The 23,995-nt window shown below is 33.8% G+C and overlaps 3 protein-coding genes across 3 annotated transcripts in view; all 3 read left to right on the plus strand.

Moving 5' to 3' along the window:
* LOC120212763 (protein SICKLE-like) overlaps positions 1-6,377 on the plus strand; it is a 39,874-nt gene extending 33,497 nt beyond the window's left edge. Inside the window, exons 2-3 of the mRNA XM_039210960.1 lie at positions 5,079-5,412; positions 5,626-6,377. Coding sequence (XP_039066891.1) covers positions 5,124-5,412; positions 5,626-6,377 — 1,041 coding nt within the window. The 5' untranslated portion in view covers positions 5,079-5,123. The remainder of the gene's footprint in view (positions 1-5,078; positions 5,413-5,625) is intronic.
* LOC120212684 (protein NUCLEAR FUSION DEFECTIVE 4-like) lies at positions 2,475-4,178 on the plus strand. Its single transcript, XM_039210899.1, has one exon. The coding sequence runs from the start codon at positions 2,481-2,483 to the stop codon at positions 4,176-4,178; it is 1,698 nt and encodes a 565-aa protein (XP_039066830.1). The 5' UTR covers positions 2,475-2,480.
* A 4,065-nt stretch (positions 6,378-10,442) lies between the features above and the next one.
* Positions 10,443-23,434, plus strand: LOC120212688 (BAG-associated GRAM protein 1-like). Its single transcript, XM_039210906.1, has 18 exons — positions 10,443-10,775; positions 11,767-11,817; positions 11,906-12,003; positions 13,030-13,105; positions 14,410-14,538; positions 14,616-14,662; positions 14,819-14,942; positions 15,086-15,202; positions 15,460-15,489; positions 15,638-15,737; positions 18,391-18,497; positions 19,379-19,510; positions 19,595-19,699; positions 20,114-20,260; positions 20,467-20,520; positions 21,687-21,750; positions 23,101-23,162; positions 23,291-23,434. The coding sequence occupies exons 1-18, from the start codon at positions 10,578-10,580 to the stop codon at positions 23,408-23,410; spliced, it is 1,761 nt and encodes a 586-aa protein (XP_039066837.1). The 5' UTR covers positions 10,443-10,577; the 3' UTR covers positions 23,411-23,434.
* Positions 23,435-23,995: the final 561 nt, after the last annotated feature.

A 23,995-nucleotide genomic window follows, 5' to 3' on the forward strand; every position in this document is an offset into this window, starting at 1 on the left:
AGTTGAAAAAAGGAAAGAAAAGTGCAATCGCTTAAATGATCGTTTATTCAATATAATGAATTGAATGTGTTCTAATTAATAATTACCATTTTTATTAAATAAATAATTTTAAAATAATTATGATTTTATTTTAAAAATTTTGGATTCGTTTAATTTGAATTTTAGAGTTGTCATCGACCTTTGGGTTAGATAAGTCGAATAACTAAAAACGTATTTTAAAACAATTTTAATAAAAATCGTTTTCTAAAATAAAAATTGATCTACGTATTACCATAAATTCATTTTAAAGATTTAAGAGTCGATTATGCATGGGGAATGATGAGCACCCCCACAACGCCCAAAATTAGTACCCTTGATTATACGTTGTCTAAAACGATCGAATTTTACATATTAAAACTCAAAATTAAAGTTAGGATCCTTCTATTTCTACGAGTTTAGAACAAATGAGTGAATCTCTTTTAAAATATTTAACCCAATCAAAAATGATTTAATTCACTCGATGTTATTTAAGAATGATGTCTTCTTACTACGTGAATTAATGAAAATTGAAATTCAGCTATGTTGGACGTAATTTTGTTAACTCACGACGCAAGACAACATTGCCTTTGATTATTTTAGAAAACAAGAAAACAAATGCATGATTTATGAATGTAACAATAATAAATGACATATAAAAGATGAAAGAAATATTAATAAAATATAATAAAATTAAATAAAGATAAATAAATAAATAAATAAAATAATTAAACAGAGGTAAATAAATACCTAAAATAAATAAAAAGGACCTTTATACTCATTAAAATATATAGTCCCCTTTTTTGGATCCTCTCTACATGTTATGTTTGGTGGTCTATTTTGGTGTTACAGAGAAGATCTATAGTAGTTCATGATTTATTTTGTGATGGTCCAAGATTTTCGTCGGGATTCCCTTTTTTTTATTTGAGTGGATCATTGCTATATGTATTTCTTGGTTGATTTTAACTTTTTACTGACTGATTGACATGTTGATTACTGATTAAAACGGCAACGTCAGAGTGAATTGGCCTAGGCGACAAGTCTAAGGTTCCAAAAACCCTATTCACTTCTCATCTGGGCAGTTGGATCAAGCCAAGATCCAACGGTTGGGAGCAAGAGGTGATTGAGGGAGAAGAGATGAAAACCCTAATTTTTGTTGGGTTATCATACGAGCCATCCTCTTGGGCTTCAGTTTTGGCATGTTGGTCTGTTTTTTAATTCGGGCATGACTCTTGCAATAATGGGCCTCGTATGTAACATATAAATGAATAAGAAATATCAATATAAAATTAATTATTAATATATTTTATATTATATCAGATTAACATTAACCTAGCCTATTCAAACTTGATTGAATCCCAAACACAAATGGTGATAACATACAGTTAATACAAATGGCAAACCATAAAATAATTATCACATACAAAGGAATAACCTAATCATAAGTCGTTTATAATTAATTAGTAACTCAAACATACTATTTCCTAGACTCAATATAATATACTATAAACAAAATAAAGTAAAAATTAAAAAATAATGATTAAATAAAATGAAAAGAGAAATTTGATCTCCGACAAAATATAGTGCCTACAATATCTGAACAACTTAATCATCGTAATTGGTGTGCAATATTTTGTCATTTTTTTACCCATTATGATTTTTTTATGTTGATATTGTTTTTTCACTCTTAACTTAAAAAAAAAAACTCTATATATCCACTATTTTACCTCTAACCCTCCTCTCGTCCTAGATCTAGAGAAAACAGAGAGGTTATCTCAGACGAATGACGATCTTCTTGTTTTAGTGACGAAGAAATCGAACCCCTTTGAAGGAAAAGGTAACGTTCTCCTCCTTTCATTTCCCTCTTTTTCTTCTTTTCTATTTTGTTCTCTCTTTCTTGGTTCGAATGGTGTCCTTTTTTTTCTTCAAAAAGCCTCCCCCGAGTCCAACTCCCGTATTCTCCAAGCCAGGGAATATATTGCAACATATGTTTTTGTTTTTGTATACAATTGATTGCAGCATATGTTGGTTTTTGTTTTTGTCTTGGAATTGCGGTTGAATAACAGTTGTTGCGTCTCGTTATCAGTGCAATCTTTCATTTCCCGTTAAATTACAGGCGCAATCGATCGATATTGGTGTGAATTCGTGACCCACCGCAAAAACCATAAAAATCGGTTTCGGATGGTGGCGCGACCACAATATCACAGTCGTTATCATTTTTTCGGAACGTTATTTGATACCCTAGTCGTATTTAGAGAAAGAAATACGGCACGATAAAATTTGTATAACGTGACCTACCAAACTCAAAAGTCTAATCCCAAGTAGTTTATCTTTATCTATAATCCTTTGCTTAACAACTCTTTAATCAACCCTGCAAAGCTTATATCAACAGATCCCTTTCTTCCTCTGGATTCCATTCCCGCAGACTGCAAACAGAGAAAGTTTGAAGTACAGTTGAGGAAGCAATGGGCAGTTTGACGATGACAAGAGGGCTCAAAGCCGAAGAACTGTTGCCTTTCACGGTACAGTTCCTTCGAGGACGATGGTTCGCACTTTTTGCATCCTTCATGATCATGGCCGGTACCGGTGCAACCTATCTATTCGGAACCTACTCCAAAGAGATCAAAGCCACTCTCGATTATGATCAGACCACTCTCAATCTCTTAGGCTTCTCAAAGGATCTCGGTGCCAACATCGGTGTCTTTTCCGGCCTTATCGCCGAGGTAACTCCCACTTGGTTCGTTCTCCTACTCGGCGCTGCATTCAACTTCGGAGGCTATTTCATGATTTGGTTAGCAGTGACAGGCAGAATAGCCAAACCGAAGGTTTGGCAAATGTGCGTTTACATATGCATTGGAGCAAATTCCCAGAATTTTGCTAATACTGGTGCGCTTATCACCAGCGTAAAGAACTTCCCTGAGAGCCGGGGTTCGATGTTGGGTCTGTTGAAGGGGTTTACTGGACTCAGTGGAGCTGTGATGACTCAGATTTATCTGGCTGTTTACGGGAATGATTCGAAGTCTCTCATCCTTCTCATCGGATGGCTTCCGGCTGCGATTTCGGTCATATTTGTGTATACAATCCGGACGATGAAGCCGGTTAAACACCCCAATGAGGTGAACGTGCTTTATCAGTTCCTCGGAGCTTCAGTTGTTCTTGCGGTGTTTTTATTGGCGGTGACTTTAGCAGAGAAGCTTGTTACTTTCTCGAGAGCAGCATTCGCCGGTGTGACCACGGTGGTTTGTTTCCTTGTCTTTTCCCCTCTCTTCATTTGCATCAGAGAAGAATTACTGGTTTGGAACATCCAAAAGCAGCCAACGGATCCTCCAAGCGAGATCACAGTAGAGAGGCCAACAGCACAAGTGGGCGATCCGAATCAAGTGGATGATGAAAAGGTAGTAAAGTCGTGTTTTTTAACCATTTTTGACAAGCCCAAGAGAGGAGAAGACTACACGATTCTTCAAGCATTAACAAGCGTAGACATGTGGGTTTTGTTTCTTTCAACATTCTGTGGACTTGGTGCAAGCCTAACTGCTGTAGACAACTTGGGGCAAATCGGTGAGTCACTCGGCTATCCGAATAAAACAGTCACCAGTTTCATCTCGCTGCTCAGCATCTGGAATTTCTTCGGAAGGGTGTTTTCCGGCTTTGTATCGGAGACATTGATCGTAAAATACAAGGTTCCAAGACCACTGATGATGACCATGGTCCTTCTTCTCGCATGCATCGGCTACCTTTTGGTTGCCTTTCCGGTTCCAGGTTCACTGTATGCAGCATCCATCATCATCGGATTCTCATTCGGTGCACAATATCCGTTGATTTTCGCCATCATTTCGGAGCTTTTCGGGCTGAAATACTACTCTACGTTGTTCAATTGCGGACAATTGGTTAGTCCGCTGGGTTCATACATATTCAACGTGAGGCTAACGGGATTCTTATACGATCGAGAGGCGCTGAAGGATCTTGCGAAGAAAGGTCTAACACGATCGTCTGTGAAAGCATTGACTTGTATTGGCGTTCATTGTTACAGGTCGTCGCTAATAATTTTGGCTACTGTTACCTTCTTCGGAGCATTGAGTTCTCTCGTTTTGGTTCTAAGAACACGAAAGTACTACAGAAGCGATATATACAAAAAATACAGAGAAAATGCAGAGAGTTTATGAGCAGTGGAGGATGAGGGGTGGGCACTTGCTCACCATGGAATCCAAGTTTTCTTATATTAGATGTTTGTTTTATTACGTGTGTGCACCTTGAAATTTTACTGGTCTTTCATAGGACAATTTTCAATAAAATATTATTTTATTATCCATTTTAAATATCTTTATATTTAATAATATATAAAAATATCATGTCATATATTAATAATAAAATAATTTGTAATGACTAAAATAAGAATAATTTGAATGTTTTGTGAGTAAATTAAAAAAATTAAAAGTATAATAAGTGAAATGGGAGATAAATAAAATTTAGTGATGAATGAAGCAGTTTACGCTAAATTATAATTGTAATTAATTTGTATAAACTTAACTTATATTAAAAATTATGTATAATCCGAATAAGATAAAAAAAAGAGGTTTTTCTAAAATCTCCCCGTCGCCAAATACGCCTCTCACCACCGCTCTGTGGCGGTTTCATCTTCTATTTCCTCCTGTTTATTCCCACTCACCTCTATTCTGCGGACCCTCTCCTCGTCCTCCAGTTCATCGCCCTACCCCTCTCTTGCCTTCCAGTTTCCAACAGACCAGAAATTTCAACAAGGTAGTCTTTCAAACCCTAAACTTTATTTGAACATTGATTTCTACTCGACTCGTGCGGCTTATGGTTCGTTTTGTGTTATCTACTCCCCGCCTTTTTGAAAAGCGAGAGAGAACAATATGGTTTGCAAGTGGAAATATTGTCATTTAACATTCTTAAATTTGGGTGAGATTGGTTCAATTTTATTAGGTGGTTAAGAGTTGTAACTAAGTAAATTAAAAAACTATAGGTTGAAGCTTATATCCATCCTTCAAAAGCTTCAGAATCTTATGCACAAAAGAAACGATTTGTTTGTTCGATTTTGCTAGGTGATATCATTATTAAGAAGTTTGCACGTTCCTTCTTCTTGATAAATGGATGAATCTGAGAAAAGAAAGGAAAGGTTGAAAGCAATGCGCATGGAAGCTGAAGTGTCTAATGACGTCGAGACTTCTGAAATGCCTGGTTGCCTTTCGAATCCATTGATCGAGACACCATCGACTATGCAGGATGACTTTGGAGAAGCTCCACGTTTCGACTACTATACTGACCCTATGGCAGCATTTTCTGCTAACAAGAAGAGGAGCAACATTCATAACCAGACTGTGCAACAATCTTTTACATCGCCTACTAACAGTGGTTGGCACGCACCGTCCCATCCCGGTACTCTTTTTGCTACTAGTTTTTTCTGTGTAAACATGATGTTGTTATTGAGGCATGCAATAATATTTGATTTGTGCTACTACTAAGCTGATAATTTGTGAATGAGTTATTGATTAAAACTAGTTGTATGAAATTTCTCTAATTTTGCAATTAACATATTGGTGTTCTTCTTTTGTTTTTCTAATTGATCGCCCTACTATTCTGGTTTGACAGGACCAAGGAACTTCGATAGGGACTTCCCTGTCCATCAGATGCAAAGCCAATTTTCGCATGCTCAAGGTGTATACAACCATGGTCCATACAACCCAAGAATAAGAAGTCCTTCACTCATGTATCAAGGCCAATCTGGTGCTTGGAATGGATCACAGGCAACTGATCATTATAACTTAGTTTCTGATGGAACACCGAGAGGAATGTTTGGTAATCCTCCCAGGCATCCTGGAACTTCTCAAAGGGTCGGGAATCCTTCTAATACATCAACTTATGGTAATTTGCCCAGCCCTGGCATTTCTCTAGCGGATGGACCTAGCGTCAACTACAGAACAGCCAGGCCTCAAATGTTTGTTAACAGACCAATCCTTGATCAAGGATCTAGAGGTAATCATTATTTCAGTCCAGGAAGAGGCAGGAGTCGTGGATACAGTGGGAGCAGCACTCCTTGTTTAGGAAGAAGTGTAGGACGAGGACAAGGCTTTTGTGGTCGTAGCTCAGCATCAAACAGGATATTAGGGCCAGAGAGTTACTTTGATGAATCCATGTTGGAAGATCCTTGGCAGCATTTACAACCTATTCCATGGAAAGGACAAGAAGCTGGAATGGATAGTTCGAGCACTCTGGGCACTTCAAATTCCTGGATTCCGAAATCCATTGGCCAAAAGAAGGCAAAAGTTTCAGAGGCTTCTTCAAACAAGTTTAACTCTCAACAAGTTTTTGTTCTGTTGGTAAAATTCTTTTGTCATGCATGAAAAATCAGAATTGAGATCATGAAAATACACAAATGGAAAGTTCAACTTGAAAAATTCTTGTCTCACGACACTTTCCATTTTTGTTTTGGAATTACACAGACTAATTTTATTGAATGAATGAAATCTGAATCCTAAATTACAAGGTTTGGCCAACATATGTAATTATAAGCCAAGACTATGATGGGGAAGTTCAGCTGGCTTTTATCTTTTCAGAGTTATTCTTATTCATACGTTGAACATGAATAAATCACTACTCTTGAAAATATAGTGCCATCTCATCCTAATTTTTCTATACATTTTTCTATTATCATTAACATAAAAAACAGAATGACACTTTTCTATCATCATTAACATAAGTAGCCACTTAATATTATCATACAGTAAAAAGTTCAAAAACTTTGACCAAATAAAACTCAAAACCTCTAGGGATAATAATCATCCCTTTAACCACTGAGGTTAGGGGTGAGTGTTTGATCGAGTCGAGTAAAAAAATTTCGAGTTATTCAAGTTGACGAGTCTTATTTTATAACTCGGAGTTGATTTGAAAAATTTTCGAGTCGAGTGAAATTTTTGATTTTGTATTTAAATTCATTTTTAAATATTTACAATATTATGACATTATTTGATTCCAATTTAAATGACATTTTATAACCATATATAATAAATATATATGTTTTTGTATTTTTTTCATATGTGATTTACATATACTATATAAAGTCAAGAGACTTGACTCAAACTTGAAAATCAATCTATTAATTACTAAAAATTTTGAGTTATTCGAGTTATAAAATACAATTTGATTCGAACTTAAAAATTTTCAAATTGAGTTTATGAAATTACAACTATAAATTAATTGGAGTAAAAAAAATTTTGAATCGAGTTGAGTCAAAAAAATCATTTTTTCAAGTTAAATTGAGTTTTGCTTACCTCTAATTAAGGTTACACACCTTTATAATATTATACCTTTAAATTTATATTTCTAAATTGCTATCTCTAATATAAAATTCTACGTGTGGCCTAGCCAAGGAATATTGACACAATTATCCAAAACAATCTTTTTACTTCCCAATGTTTCATTTTTTTCGTCAAAACAATCATTATTGGATAGAAACTATTACTTTACTAATTTTCAACATATATTGTCGACGTAATATTTTATATGTGTTCGATTATTTACGTAATTTGTCTCATGCCATCATTTTAGATGACATAACATATATCACATCATTATTTTAATTGATGACGTATATCATATCTTTTTTTGAATGATGTGACATATTGTCGCAACCGTCTTTCGGTTGGGCCCCGGAATTGGGCTTCGACGTGAAAAATGGATTGGGAGTCGCCACCGATCACTTTAAAATGAATTTAGGTGGGTCGGACACCATCTTACCTGATCTACATTGTACCAGAAACGTGTTGGGTTCGGGAGTCGATTACGGTCAAGGAATGATTAGCACCCTTGAATCGCCCTTTCGGTACCAATTAATTTATCGGTTGTCTTTAAATGCGAAAATTAAAATTTTAAATTGTAATTTAAAAATCCGATTCGAGTTACTTACCTTTGATTGGTTATAAAATCTTATAAAAAACATCGAACATGTTAGATAAGAAAAATGATAATAATAGCTACGATAAATAAAAATATAAAATAAAATAAACAAATAAATAAATAAATAGATCAAGAGTAAATAAAAGAATAAAATAATAAATTAAAAAAATGAAAAATAAAAATAAAAGTTGCAAAAAAAAAAGGAAAAATATGGTACATAAAAAGGAATAAAATAAAAAAAATACGAATAAATCAAAGAAAACAAAAAGAAAACTTTTTCAAAGAAATGTTAAGGCGAAAAAAGGTTAAGGTTTAGAAGCAATAAAATAAAATAATACGAGAAAAAAAATAATGACGATAAAACAAAATAAAATAAAACTTAGGATCTAATTGAAACAAATTGGACTTAAGGGATTTTAAAACAATGTACTGCAACAGAAAGGATAAAAGGTTTAGGGCCAATTCACAAAGTATGAAAAAATAAACACGGGTTAAATTAAACAAATTGGAAATTAGGAGGCTAATTTACAACTGGTGACTGAATTGTAAAGCGATTCAAAATACCAGGGACAGCGGAAAGGATTTGACAATCCTGTATTTGCACTTTGGTCCTTCGTATATAAATACCAAAACCAGCCTATTTTTCCCTCATTCTCACCATTTCTCTAAAACTCTCCTATCTTAAACGAGAGAAAGCTCTCGGTTCCTATCCCTTAGCGATTTCCGGCCACCGTTTGGTGGCCCACTCAGCCACATCACCTTCGCTCCGGCTGCCGCAAGCGGCAGCCGAGAAACCCACACTCACCTAGAAGCTTCCTATCGTCACCCCAAAGCTGAATCTGTCCTCAAAACCGCCAAAGAGCCACTAGATCGGAGTAAATCTAAGGCGAAAGGCTTTACCTTTTCGTCGTTATTTCACCGTTTCACAGTGACTGCTGGTTTTTCCTTTTGTATTGCTTGTTGTATAGGTTTTCTTGGATTTTTCTGTTTCGTCTGTGTGGGTAGTGACCGATGGTTCTGTTATTTGTTGTTTCGGCTTTGCGTCTTTTGGTACTGAAATGTTTTGTTTTGTTTTCTTTGTTGGCTCTCGATGATGGTACTATCTGGTTTCTTGTTGATGCGTGTTGTTCTCGGTGATACTTGATGCTCCGGGGTCCCCTGTACTGTATTGGTCGTGGGTTTTTATAACCCCCCACCGGTCGTTGGTCTGTTCTGAAATACGGGGCTCTCGTGGCCGTTGAGGCCGGACACCCCGGGATGGGTCAGTCCCGGGAATCTCGGCCGGAAAATCTGACCGTTTGAGTGACGTGCTTGACTCCTCGAATCCCTTGTGCGGCGCCTGTTGACATGCGTGCCTAGGGTTTTCAGACCATAAACCTTTGCTGGGTTAATTAAGGCCCGTTCTAACTTGTTTGGACCTTGTTTTGGACCTGAAACAAAACCAAAATAAGTTAAAAAATGAAAAATAATAATAATAATAATAATAATAATAATAATAATATATATACATAAATATTTTCAAAAACATATAATATATAAATTTTCAAAATGTTTTTTTTAAACTATATAATATACGAATGTTTTCAACATGTTTTCAAAAATATTATATAAGTTTTCAAAAAACGTTTTAAAAACTATATAATATATAAATGTTTTCAAAAATATTTTCAAAACTATAATATATGTGTTTCAAAAATGTTTTCAAAAATTATATATATATAAGTTTTCAAAATGATTTTAAAAATTATATATTATATATAGTTTTAAAAATAAGTTTTCAAAAAACGTTTTAAAAACTATATAATATATAAATGTTTTCAAAAATATTTTCAAAACTATAATATATGTGTTTCAAAAATGTTTTCAAAAATTATATATATATAAGTTTTCAAAATGATTTTAAAAATTATATATTATATATATTTTAAAATGTTTTTTTTTAAAACTATACATTATATAGTTTATAAAAACTATATAAAAACTATATATATATATATATATATAAAATATATATATATATATATATATATATATATATAGTTAGTATCTACACATATCATAATGATAATATATGAAAATGACATGTTAGTAATATGTATTAATTTCTAATTGATTAATCATTTTTATTTAACGTGATCTATGTTGATCATAAATTGAAACGTTGAGAAGTAAAATGATAAAAAAAAAATCACCGTTTGTACATGGGTAATTATGAAATTATGCCATTGGCCAATATAAGTTTTATATATATATAATTTTGTGGATTTTTACTCATAACATCACTATCAAATAAACTCTATCCATCCGTCTCATGCAAATTTTCAAAACCACAGTTCAAATTACCCCTCGCACCCACCAAAACCACAAAACAAAGCCAGACATAGTATTTATTACAGGGAAAGAATAAGGGTATTTAAGTCATTAAAACCTCATTAACGATTCTTTTCCATGTGTAAATTGCCAAACCATTCAACCTCCAACGGTCTCCTTCTTTAACTCTCTCCCCCCAAATCCACTGATTGTTTAATTTACAAGTCAAAGAACCCTAAAATTAAACCCTTTCAAGTTTTAACCAAAATGTCTAATCAAATTATTTTGTTAATCTAATACAATCTTATATTAGAAATAATAGTTACGGAAGTTAATTAATGATGATCGAGACGGCGTTGGTGGTGGAATATCTGGTGCCGTCTTCGTGGGAGGTCAAAGTGGCGGTGGCCACGTCGCTGTTCTTGATCCTTTCTTATTGGATTTATACATTCCAAGTTGGAAATGGGGGTGGCGGTGATCGATCGCTGCTTCAGGAGAATTTAACCGCTGACATTATTCTTGACGATAAAGACAAGGTTAAATTTCTCTTTTTTCCTTTTAATTATTTTTCAGTGAATTTTGATGGTTTTAGTTTTGTGAATTTTATTTGTTTATGCATTTTGATTATGGACGGTAGCATTGGCTGAAGGCAATTTCGCCTTTTTTTGTGTGTATGTATTTTGGTTGATTTTTTGTGGATCTTCTATTCACTCTGTAACAATTAAGTTTCTATTTTAATTTTCTGAAAGTGTTGGGCAACTTTCAATGTCAATTTAGTTGCTCATTTCTTAATTTTGTTAGTTTTGGTTCTCAGTGAAGTTTTATGGATTTTACCAATACAAATAAGAATCAAGTTTTGCTTGTTAATTATCTTGAGCTCTTCTTCTTTTCTAATTACTTTAAATTCTAAGACCTTATTGATTTCTTTAAGTGAAGTTCATTTCATGTCCCTTATTCAGTGATAATTTTTCCTAGTAAATTTTATTTTATTTAGTTCAGAAGTGAGTTTCTTTTCTGGGTTTCTCTTTTTATTCAATTATGGAATATATGTTGAGTGCACATTTTTGAAAGGTTATTTTTATTAGTTATTTTTGTTAATCTTATACCCATTTGTCTAGTATTTTGTGGAATTCTTTTAGGCAATTTTGTCTTGAATAGAGTACAATGGTACACTATATGCCTACATTACGGGAAATTGCTTAGTTCTTCTTTATGATGTATATTATTTATTGCTGGTAAAATATATAAGAATATGGATATTGATGTTCCTCTAATGAAGGGCAAACCAATCTCTCTGCTTGGCATCATACACTTTTTGGTTTATTTGATATATCTGTTAAAAGTATATATTTTAGGTGTAATTTTGATTGTCCCTTGGATGCACTGCTATAGCTATTGAGCTTAATGCCATTGGTAAACACGAACATTTTGAATCTTATTGTACTATAGCTCACAATGTTGGGTGCTGCTCTTTTCATGGAGTAATTTTCCACTTCTTTGACATGCAGTTGTGCACTTATTTTGTAGATACTCCAGTTTAAAGGAGATCTTCCAACCAATGCTGCCTATACAATCAAGGTACTTCTGTGATTTTATGTCATGTAACAAGGCTTGTTTTGAATCCAAAATGAGATTGTTTTTGCCTCTTTTTTTTTAACTTTTCCAGGTTGAATTGCTGGCAGCCAAGAATCTCATTGGTGCAAACTTGAATGGCACATCAGATCCTTATGCTATTATTACATGTGGTTCTGAAAAGAGATTCAGGTTGTTGTTTTTTTCCAGTACAAGTTTTTACGATGACAATTTCCATATCTTTTTAGCAATATTTTTTCATATAAATATTGTTTATTTTCTTCGGATTATAAGTAGGCTAGACAAATAGTGAATAGAAGATGCACTAGCTGGGAATAGCAGCATATTTCTCACATTATAATAACACAGCACTTTTTTTTGTCCTTTATATGGTCATTACCATCATCACACCTAGTATGGCTTTTTTTTTTTTGGCTTTGGAGCATTTGAAGTTATATCCAAGGAAGAAGAAAGAACAAAGAACAAAGGTCTTGTTTGATAATTGCAGGCTGAAAAGATAAAAAAAACAGCCTGTTAAAATAGACTGAGAATTATAGATGTAAAGTACTACTAGGTATCTTTTTCCTAATCTTTATCTCCTAAAAAAGCTTATTTTATATTCTAAGAAGATAAAAGATACTCATAAAGTACAAGTAAATTGCAATTTAAAATTAGAATTTATGATAAACAAAAACTCCTTATCTTGACAGCCTTTAATCTGGGCAGCTTTCCACACTCCCCATCAAAGGTGGATTGATGGAATTTATGAGTTTCCTATCTTGTATTGGATAGATGAAATTTCAACTGTGGTGCATTGAAGCTTTTGTAAAATCTGTTCGCTTTAGGACAAAGATACAGAATTCATATGAATTAAAACTAGTGATAGGGTTAAAGGTTGATAACTAAAGAAAGCACAAAGTTCATTTGGTTGTTTGGATCTTTTGATCTTAGGTCTGTGATATTGATACTATCCTTTGGTGAACTGGAGAAACCGTGTATTCAATACATGCAAAAACCTTAAATTAATGAAATTGTATGATTTGACTGTAAGTATAACACTTCCTTTGGACAATGCTGTATTCGAGAACTAATAAATGTCCAAAAATATAGCTTTCTGCTTCTGCATAAGAACGCTGTTTTTTGTTTAAAACAAATATAGTATTATGTACCTCTATAGCGTTTACATTTCTTAAGAATTTACTACTGTAATTGTTGCAGTTCAATGATCCCTAGCTCAAGAAATCCCATGTGGGGAGAGGAGTTCAATTTCTATGTAGATGACCTTCCTGTCCAGGTTTATATTATAAGTTATGCTTGTTATAGGCAGCATTTCGACATTGTCACTCTTGATTTCTTTGTTTAACATGTATTCTCTGTACGACACCACGGGTTCAGTTTTTTAGCATGTGCTTCTGATTTAAATCAAAATATTTTATCACCAGAAAGCAGCAATATCCGTCTTCCTGCTTCGATGTACATGTTATTTTGTAGGCAAACAGAGTTATTTTTTTGGACTTCCAGATACATACCAGCTTTTTGGCTAAATTTTGAGTAAAATTTTTTCTATCATCCATCTTTTTTGTCCTTCATATGAAACAGAATTTAAAGGATTGGTTTAACCTATTGATGTACAATAGGTTGAGTACTTTTATATTTTATGTGTTATAGAGAAACTAAGATTTTCCTTTAAAAAAAGAACTCTTCATTCTTTTAGATTCTCTGATATGCATTTTATGTGGGAGCTTTATGAGCCTAGTTTCATACTGGTGGTGAGAAATCATGTCTCTCTCTCTCTCTCTCTCTCTTTTATTTTTTTTCTTCTTTACTTGTAAGTTGTAACAATCTTTAAACCTTGTTATTTCTCTTCTTGTGGTGCTTTTACATGATGAACGTCACTGGTGCTTTAGGATGAGTGTTCAAAATTCTTTTAGCACCATTTTTGTTTTAAAGGATCCATTTTCTATTAGAGTGAAAAGAACCTAGGGTTCTGTCAAAAGAGAATTTGGAAAATTAACAAGAAAAAAATAAAATTTTGATCACTTTGAGGGGATCAACCTCCATACAATTGCCAAAGGCCTTTTGTTATATTTGATTGCTTCAGAAAAATAGCCATAGGACATTACATATTTATAGGGTTCATAATCTTGGTGACCAAGGATTAGGATTCTCGAACAAGGAAACAAAAAACATTTAAGTAAATTAAATATTCTAATATAAATTAATAAGATAAAGAAATTGATTATTTAAAATAATAAATCATAAAATCAAGGATCCTATCATAGAACTGCACCAATTTTACATTCACATATCTGCTGCAAATTGTGATTATATCTTTGCTGGTCCATGTAACATGAATGTCCCTAAGACCATATTTGTCAGGTTTACTCTTCTAGTTCTTGGCATTTTAATCAAAGGGAATTTTACTTATTGTAATTTGATAAATCACTTGCATTATCATATAAAAAGGTGAAATAGTGTAACAATAAAGGACCTGTTTGTAAGAGCTAAATATACGGAGACACCTACATTTAAAACTCCTTTTCTTTTTTCCCATGTGGCATGGTTTGTCTAAGAGAATCCTTTTTATTCACCCTGCAGGTAAATGTGACAATATATGACTGGGATATAGTTTGGAAGAGTGCAATTCTTGGTTCAGTTATTGTTCCAGTTGAAAGTGAAGGTGAAAGCACCCCAGTATGGCATACATTAGATAGGGAACCTGGACAGGTGTTCTTTTATTCCCAAGTTCTGGCTTCTTTACATCATTTATTAGTTCTTATGAAGATCAACTTTACTTCTTTCAGGTTTGTCTACACATTACAACACAAAAATCACTTGTGAACTCTTCCAGGTAATTTTGCATCTTCTTATATGAATATCCGCTAAAATTGAAAATAATTAACCTAAATTTTTTTCTAATGTTAGCCCCTCTTAATGGAAAATACAGGTGTAATCATGTTTATTGTCTCTATATTTCATTGAGTAGTTTGAAAGCTTCCGTTGGCAGGCGCATAAATGGATATGCTGGAGCTAAAGCTCGAAGAAGAGTTACTTCAGAAAAACAAGGGCCTACAGTGGTTCATCAAAAGCCAGGACCTTTACAGACAATATTTAATCTCCGTCCAGATGAGGCAAGTCTCATAGAATGTATTTCTAACTAGAGCTATTTATAAATAAATTGGGCATGGTATGGTTAGAGTAACAGATAGTAGTTCTGGGGGCAATCCAGTTTCATCACTTCTAGCTGCAGTTGACAAACAGACACTTCTTTCAGGTTGTGGAGCATAGTTATTCTTGTGCACTGGAGAGATCATTCTTGTACCATGGTCGTATGTATGTCTCTCCATGGCACATATGTTTCCATTCTAATGTGTTCTCCAAACAAATTAAGGTTAGCTTACCAGTTTGTTGAATTAATTACCAAGTTTTATCATCTTCATAAGATAAGCTGAAACTTAATAGTGAGTTTAGTTAGTAATGGTAGAATCCAGAGATGCATTAATCCCCTTATTCTCCTTCGTTAAATGGGAAAAGACTAAACTAACTAAAAAGATAGGAACTTTTGTATATTTGACATTTTCTATGTTATTATAAACTGAAAGGTATGGCATATGTTCAAATCTTTAACAATTTCTGTTTAAATAACAGGTGGTAGTTCCATTCGAGAATATAGATGAGGTATGCTATATTTTTCTGGTCACACTTGTGAAAAGTTGGTTTTGTGGCATAAAAAGGAATTACTATAAAGTATTACATGCATTTTTCTTGACCAAGACCAAGTTGGAGAAAATTTTGAATTTTTATGCATATAATATTGTCTATGCAGATCCATAAGAGTCAGCATGCATTCATTAATCCTGCAATAACAATCATTCTTCGGATGGGTGTGGGTGGGCATGGTGTACCTCCATTAGGGAGCTCTGATGGTTAGTAACTAAATTCTTTACTAAGCATGGGAGCTTTAGGATTTACTCTTTCAAGATTTTGAACAGAGTATTATGTCCTTTCTTAGCTCGGTATGAGTTACTAATATCAACTTGAGATTTACCAAATTTGTTGTTTTGACTGCTTTCTGGCCAATGTACTAGGATTTTCTCCTTATTTTTTATTGAACTGCAATAGAATTTTATATTTAATTGAGGTCAAAAGATCATTGGGTAAATTTTAGTTTTCATTGTTTTAAATGGATAGCTTTTAATTGCATATTTGCCTCATAAGGATTTTTCCTTGCTTAATGGGTTAAAAAGCAAGGAAGTAGTAGTAGAGCATAAGATAACAGATGAGAGAAAAGCCCTTATATATATATATATTTTTTATAAGAACGTGGCCTCATTAAAAGCCCCCTTCATAACCATCAAGCTCCGAAAAACTCAATAGTCATAGGAAGGAGGAAAAGAGTGCCTAAATTTTATTACCAGAAATTAGGATTACAACCAGAAACAGAATAGATAAAGTACATAGGTCCCCGTACAAACACCCAAAACAGGACTCCTAAATAACCGAAACAAAAACGACTCCTCACACTATCCTATACCAGATTTTGCTAAACCATCAGCTTCATCATTAGTACATCTCTTAACCATGGTAGTTATAACATTGAATTGCAACATAGTCTTCTGAATAGCTCTAACCAAATCAGCATAGTGAACCGGACTAGTCTGCGGGTTATTTATCCACTTTAAAGCAGTAGATGAATCGCTCTCTAAAATCAGACTCCCCTTATCCCTCCACTCTGAATTAATAAACAAGTTTAAGCCTTCTTGGATCGCTAGAATCTCTGCTTGGATCGGGGGGCCTGGACCAGTCGCTCTTGAGAAAGAACTCAACCTATTATTAAAGCCCTTATATATTTCACTTGACAAAGCTACAAAATAAACAAATGTGGCACCATTATCAATGTTCGTTCTCTTCTGTTGTAGAGAGGATGAAGTTCAGTGCATGTGACTTAGAGACTGATTAACAATTGCGCATATATGTTTCATTACTCATTATTCTCCTGCTACCAGACAAATAGGAACTAATGCTACGGCATACAAAGAATAGGGTAACATTCTTGGATCTACACACAGCAGTGGTTGCTATTTTCAGAAAACAAAATAGATGACAACATGGAATATAATGGTTCCAGCTCTCTCCATGGGCTTTATTTTACATCTTCTTGGGCTAATGATTTTAAAATTCATCTTTTAGTTTGTTCAACTAATAACTGTTAAGTAGTCTCATCTCACATTAGCTTCATTTAAAGTTCATCTTTTCTTTGTATTCAATTTTAGGACCTCTTCATCTATTGCTATTAGTTCTAAGTTGGGTGTTTAACAGAACTACCTTCTATTTGTTTAAGCCTTTTTTGGACTTTACCTTTCAACCATGGTAATGTACTTATGCATCTTTCTTACCTGCAACCAAATCAACTCACCCTGGGTTCACTGGACCTAAATTATTTGATGTCCTCCACTTTTGGAATGACCGAACCTAATGGAAAAAATACATATTCTGCACAATGAAGGTGGTTGTGCTACAACATGGAATGGTAGACTTTATGCCAACCTAGTGTGCTACCTTCAGGCTTTTTTCCAGTGACTTACAAAGCTCATTTACTTGAGCAATGCAATCACTTGTTGGTTGAGGATTAGCCACTTTCATATAAGGGAATACATGTCTTTATTTTGGTTACCTCGTATGACAGTTTTTTCTACAATGAGATGTCTCACCGTGTTTCAGAAGCTTCATATGTTATTTATTGTCGAAACCTTTTTGAAATTTAGTTCTTATGTTTTACAAAGTTTATATTAGGTCTACATTTTCAAAGACAAAATACTCTCTTCCTTTTAGCATTTCAGATCATAAACTTTGATTCCGATTTTTTATTATTTTTATTTTAGCTTTAGACATGACAATGAATCACAAACATAAGATTTTTTGGACCTCAGAAACTCTGGAGAAGTTTTCTCACAGTTAGAACGTTTATAACATTATGTTTATCAAATGTCATACCACCCTAATTCTTTCTTGTTTCTAGGATTTTTATTCCAATGGCTAGTTGTTCTACATAATACTTAACAATGCTGCTTCGTTCCTTTCTTTCCTACAAGTTTGTGTACACTTTGGTGGTGAACTGATGGCAATAGGTTTTGTCTATCAATCTTGTTGGGCTTTCTTTGCACTTGAAAATACTACAGTCGTATACAAAAAATTGCATTTTTTTCATTATTTTTTTGCATTAATTTTATTTTGATGGTTGTTTTGCATTTTGTGCTCAAAATTATATATTGAATAAGAAAAGGTTTTTTTGTTCCATTAAAGAAAGATGCAGACTGCAGTGATATCACATTCTGAAGCATCACTCTTCTTTATCATTTTAAATTATATTTACTTCTATTTTGGTCATTTGTAAATGATGATGGGTTGCACACTCAGTTCCCCCCCCCCTTCTACAGTTACCCATTCAGAAATCTTTTCATTTTAAAATCTTATTTAGGTTACTACATTGTAAGGAATAACCGCATTGCATGAGTGAGACTGTTTGTAGCATGAATTGAATGAAGGTGTGTTTATTTGGCTATCTTGTTCTTATTTCAGGTAGAGTCAGGTATAAATTTGCATCATTTTGGAACAGAAACCACACAATACGAGCATTGCAGCGTGCAACCAAAAACTACCATGCAATGTTGGAAGCTGAGAAAAAGGTTTTTTTTTTTGCGTGTGCTCCCTGTGATCTGTTAATTCTTGTTTGATTCTTTCTTTTGCAGATCTTCGCTCCTGATTTTTTATAATCAATTTTATTTGGAAAGAAAATCAGTTTTCCTACCATCTTTAGAAACACTGAAAATAATAGCTGAAGGCTTTTCTTTCTCCCAAAAAGCATGGCGTTTGATATTCATTTAATGCTGAAACAATCTTATTTTCATTGTTTTCTCCATCTACTGTGAGAGTGGAGAATTTAATTGTCAATGCATTTTGAAGAAGCCATATATATATATATATATATACGCACTTCCATAATCGAAACTCGCTAGAAAATTGGGTGAAAAGGGAAGAGTTTTGCTTGAGATGGATCACTTGGGAATACTCTGGGAGCTCAAGAAAGGCGGTAAAGATTGGAAATTGGGAAATGTTATTTATATAAGCTGAAGAGTAGGGAAATGCTGGTTTCGTTCAGCAAGGAGTAGGATCACAAATGTAAAGTAAACTAGAACAGATGGGAATATGTGACTGGAGAGATTGTAAAAGCTGAATAATAAAAGAAGTCCTTAACTGAATTGATACAATATAGTGGTTAGGAGGCAGTGTTCCAACTGCGATATGCCTCAATGATGTGTTTCAACTACCCAGGAAACAAAGTTACGTGGTTAGATCAATGAGAACGAGCAGGGTGAATACAGTTGGTTGTGAATGCAAATATTACAACAGCTCTCAACTTTTTGCTTTTGCTACTTGCTTTCGTGCCCACAAAATGATTGTTTCTGGTCTCAATCCTTGTTTCTTGTATTTATGTTTATTTTTCCCCCTTTGAGCCAAGTGATTAGATGAAAAATATATTCATTTGATTTATTTTGCCAACATGTAGGAGCGAGCAGCATCAGCATTGCGTGCTAGCAGTAGTAGAAGGCAAGCTCCAACTCCTCCAGATAAAGAATCTAAACCTAAAACTGAAAAAATACCTTTTATCAAAGAACAGGTTCTAGTTGGTATCTACAATGTATGCATCCTATCTTTTCCTGCCTTTGTGGGTTTTATCATGATGCGAATCGGTATGCTTATGATTCATGAATGTTTCCTGCAGGATGTATTTCCCTGCACCGCTGAGAAGATTCATAATTTATTATTGAGTGATGACTCTAGTTTCACAAACGAATATCGCTCATCACGGAAAGACAAAAATCTTACAGTAAGATAAGATCATTTTAGTATTCTTCCATGGTTATTCTATTAAACATGCCTTTTGTATTGTAGTGCAGGGTTTCAAATCGAGGTCGCGTTTTCGGTTATTTCGGATTTACCGTGATTGCGGCCGTCGCGGGTAACTCGGACGGCGGCGAAACCGCTATATCGCGGTCGCGGACCGTTTTTTGAAACCCTGTTGTAGTGCATTTTATGCTGATATGCTTGTCTTAGAATCATTTATATTGCTTGTAAAATCCAACTGTCGAGGTTAAACTTGATTTAAACATCTTCAAACTTTTGATGGTATAAAGATGGCATCTTTTCCCTCATATAAATTAGTGGTAATCTTCCCAGGGATTTCTTCATCCCTAGTTGAATGAATTGAAAGTTTGAACTCACTCTGCTGTTCTACTTTCAGATGGGACAATGGCATGATGCAGATGAATATGAAGGTCAAGTGAGAGAGATTACATTCAGATCCATTTGTAACAATCCTATGTGCCCTCCAGACACTGCCATGACTGAGGATCAGCATTTTGTTTTATCATCAGATAAGAAAAAGCTTGTATGACCTCTTTTTTTTCGTCCATTCAGTAATTTATTATTTAATAAGCTTAAGGTTGTCTTACTTCCTTAGTGAAAAAACTTTATTGTTTATACATATGTTTGGTTGCTTCTACGTCTAGAGAAAAAAACATTATTTGCATCTTTATTGTAGATTCTATGTTTGGTTGATTTAATTGAATTTAGTCAATTTCTCTTTTCTCGTAGGTTTTTGAAACTGTACAACATGCATATGATGTCCCATTTGGCACCTACTTTGAAGTAAGTATTAGCTGGGTATCTTTCTTTTGATTTGGAATATAGCTTTATACCCCACATTTTTGTTTTGTGCAAGGTCCCTGTAGTCTCACTGTTGCCTGTGCAAGCAATATTCCCCTTCTCTCGTTGTTTTCTGGTCTGATTTGGTTCCTCACTCCAATGAATAAATAAATCAACCTCTGATCCCAAAATAAGCAAATAAATAAAAGATATCCACGGGTTGTTACTTATAACAAAATCCTCCTCTATATCTGTGTCATATTCTTTGAGGAAAATAAACTGAACTTTGATCCATGGAAACCGAATAAATCAATCCTTTTAGTGAAAGCATTGCTACTATTGGATTTAATTTTGTATATACTACAAAATAGGAAGTGTGTCTACAACTAACATTAGTATTACAGATGATTGATAACTAATCTGCTCCATAATGCACGGCTGAAAACTTATTATAACACAAGTCCAATCAATAAGGAAAATTGTGGCTCTCATTTTGCAAAAGGAACTTTCCTTTACACCAGTTTACTTACTGGCTTTTCACGTGTTTGTTCATAATGCATATCATCCTCACTGCTAGTAATCATGCATTTATCTTCACCTAAGTCCGTCCAATAAAGAGGGAAGTTGCAGAAGGAAATTTCCCTTTTGAACTGACACATCAGTTCACTTGCTTGCTTCAAAAAAAAAAAGTTCACTTTCTGGCTTTGCATGAAATTGCTTGTAAACTTTCTTCACTCTTACTGGTATTGGTCATAACCTATAACCATCTTCTAGCCTTTCCTGTTAATTTTCCATCGGATATAAAGTGGAGAGTTAAGAAGGTGAGCCAAAGGAAAATTTTCTATTGTCATATTTAAAACGAGTGACCCCTGTCAGCTACGATCAAACCCATCTTGCAGATTAACTGGTCACTTGTCAACTGGCAACTGGAATTATGTTCAATGTAAGATTAGACCAAATATATGAGTGACATCTTATATAATTGGATATTAATTATGATTTGTTGGATATATCATTATGGTATGAACGACTTGGTATGAGTAACAGTTCTAACCTCTTGGAAGAATTATCAACTTATATATTCGTGTTTTTGTGTGTGTGTGATGTTTGCTTGTTTCTGTTCTAGTTTCAACGTTAAAATTGACACCATTTTATTTGTGCTGCATCAGGTTCATTGTCAATGGATTGCAGAGACCAATGGTGAAAACTCATCTACTTTAGATATCAAAGCAGGCAAGTATTGTTCCCTTTAAAATGACATTTTTTATGGTACATATGGAGATTATGGTACCAATGGCCATACAATGAACGACCCTCCCGCATTCTGCTAAATCCAACTCGCTACTTTCACATAGTTCAATCTGAGAGTTGGACTCTTAAGTTCGTCACTTGGGTGCATGGTTTTCAGAACCGGACCGGTTAGCGAACCGGTCATGCTATTGATTTACTGGTTCAACCGGTCGAACCGGTTCGACCGGTCGGACGACGTCATAATTATTTAAAAAATTAAATAAAAATACCAAAAATATTTAATAAAAAATAATTTTTTATATCACAAGTCATATTCAAAGCAAGTCATAACATATATAAGTTAAAAACCAAAAATCAAGTGAAACAAAATGATTCAAATTAACTACAACATAATATTTAAGGTAAAACATATTAAATAATAAGTATAATTATATAACTATAATTAAAAAATAAATTTTGGGTTAAAAAATCATAACAAAATGATATTGTTTGGTTTAATTTTTTTTTAAACAATCCCACATGGCTAAGAAACATAGAAGAGCATCCCAAAAGTCTAAAGAATAAAAATATGAGAACAAAACAATCTCACATTGCTAAGAAACATAGAAGCGCATCACAACTAACTTCTATAAATAATAGAGGTAATTTGACATTCAAAATCATGGAGCCTTTTGGTGAGCATTGAGTGAACTATTCTTTCACTTCAATCAAGCTCGAATTTTAGGCTTCAATCGAGCTTCTAAATTTTTTTTGAGTTTAAGCCTTTTTGAGTTCAAGTTTCAATATTATATTTCGAGTTTGAGTTGAACATGATAATTTTTAGCTTGTGAGTTTGAGTTGAGTTCAGCCTTTTAAAGTTTTCAAGTTCGAGTCGAGCTCAGCAATACTTGAGTTCGACTTGGCTCGTTTAACAAACGACGTTGTTTGGTTTAATTTAAAAAAAAAAATCCCGGTTTTCCCGGGTTTTTTTCGGTTTTCAGCCGGTTCGGTTCGAACGGTTCAGCGGTTCTGGCCGGTTCACTAATAGCAGTTCAACCGGTTTAGATTGAACCGGACTAAGTAACGATTTCCGGTTGAACCGGCTGGTCCGGTCCGGTTTTCAAAACAGAGCTTGGGTGTGTCCCCTCGGGACATCTTTTGACATTTTTGCTTTGGATTTAGTTTTGCATCTAATCAAACTATTGTTGAGATATGGCCTTCCAGAGACTTTTGTCTCTCATTTCAAGTAATGAACATCTTCACTATCTTTTAGCAGTTTTGAGTTTGAAAACCTGTGTTTTCTTTTCCTCAACATCAATGAATTAAACAAATTGATGTTTTAACTTTCTGTAGGTGCACATTTTAAGAAATGGTGTGTGATGCAATCAAAAATTAAGTCAGGCGCTGTTGAAGAGGTATTGGTTTAAGCTGAACCATGGTCTCCACCAATCATATTGACGAATCCCATACTTTGAAAACTTTTTTTCTCCCTGCTTTCATATTAGCCTTAAAATTTAGTATTTTTTTTACCATCTTTGTGCAGTACAAGAAAGAGATTGAGACAATGTTAGATGTTGCCCGTTCGTTTATAGAGTCACGTACTGCCAGAGGTGAGACCAGTAACTCGTCGTCACCACCCTCAGTTACAAACGATATCATCTAACTGGGGTAATCAATTTCTTCCTATTTTATTGTATGATTTCTTATATATATATATATATCTTTTTGCAATGTTCTATATGGAAATGTTAGTCTTATGTATAGGTACCAGAGTTTTTTTTTTTTTTTGCCAAGGTAGAGTTATAATGTAACTTAAAAAGGTTCCAACGGAAGCGAAAGGAAAAGAGAGTGATTATTGTAATTCATTTTCTCAATGCAATAGGCAAAAGGCAACGTTAATGTTCATATTTAATGAATAATCTATGTTATCTCAAGTTTCCCCTTAAACGTTGGAGCTTCTTTAACCCTTTTATATTTGAAATATATGAATTATTTTAGAAAATAATATATTTTGGTCAGTCCAACATGATATGTGATAAGTTGGTAGATTAAGATATTAAAGTTCAAACCTTTATAAAATAAAAAATAATATAAATTCCTTTTGCTTATACATATAAAAGTATATATGTTTGGAATTCCAATATTGTTAACTTTTTACAAAATAAAATAAATGTAAAGTTACTGAGAGAAATATATGCCGGGATGAAGCTATGTTTCGGGGCGTTACCCTCAATTTTTTATTATTAAA

This window comes from Hibiscus syriacus, unplaced genomic scaffold, assembly GCF_006381635.1.
Source record: "Hibiscus syriacus cultivar Baekdansim isolate YM2019G1 unplaced genomic scaffold, ASM638163v2 tig00110015_pilon, whole genome shotgun sequence".
In the NCBI taxonomy this organism is placed as follows: domain Eukaryota; kingdom Viridiplantae; phylum Streptophyta; class Magnoliopsida; order Malvales; family Malvaceae; genus Hibiscus; species Hibiscus syriacus.

Excerpts from the sequence above, each read along its gene's own strand:
- LOC120212684 (XM_039210899.1), top strand. The coding sequence starts at position 2,481 with ATGGGCAGTTTGACGATGACAAGAGGGCTCAAAGCCGAAGAACTGTTG.
- LOC120212688 (XM_039210906.1), top strand. The coding sequence starts at position 10,578 with ATGATGATCGAGACGGCGTTGGTGGTGGAATATCTGGTGCCGTCTTCG. Across the intron at positions 10,776-11,766 it reads TTCTTGACGATAAAGACAAG|ATACTCCAGTTTAAAGGAGA; the intron begins GTTAAATTTCTC and ends CTTATTTTGTAG. Across the intron at positions 19,511-19,594 it reads TTCTAGTTGGTATCTACAAT|GATGTATTTCCCTGCACCGC; the intron begins GTATGCATCCTA and ends TGTTTCCTGCAG.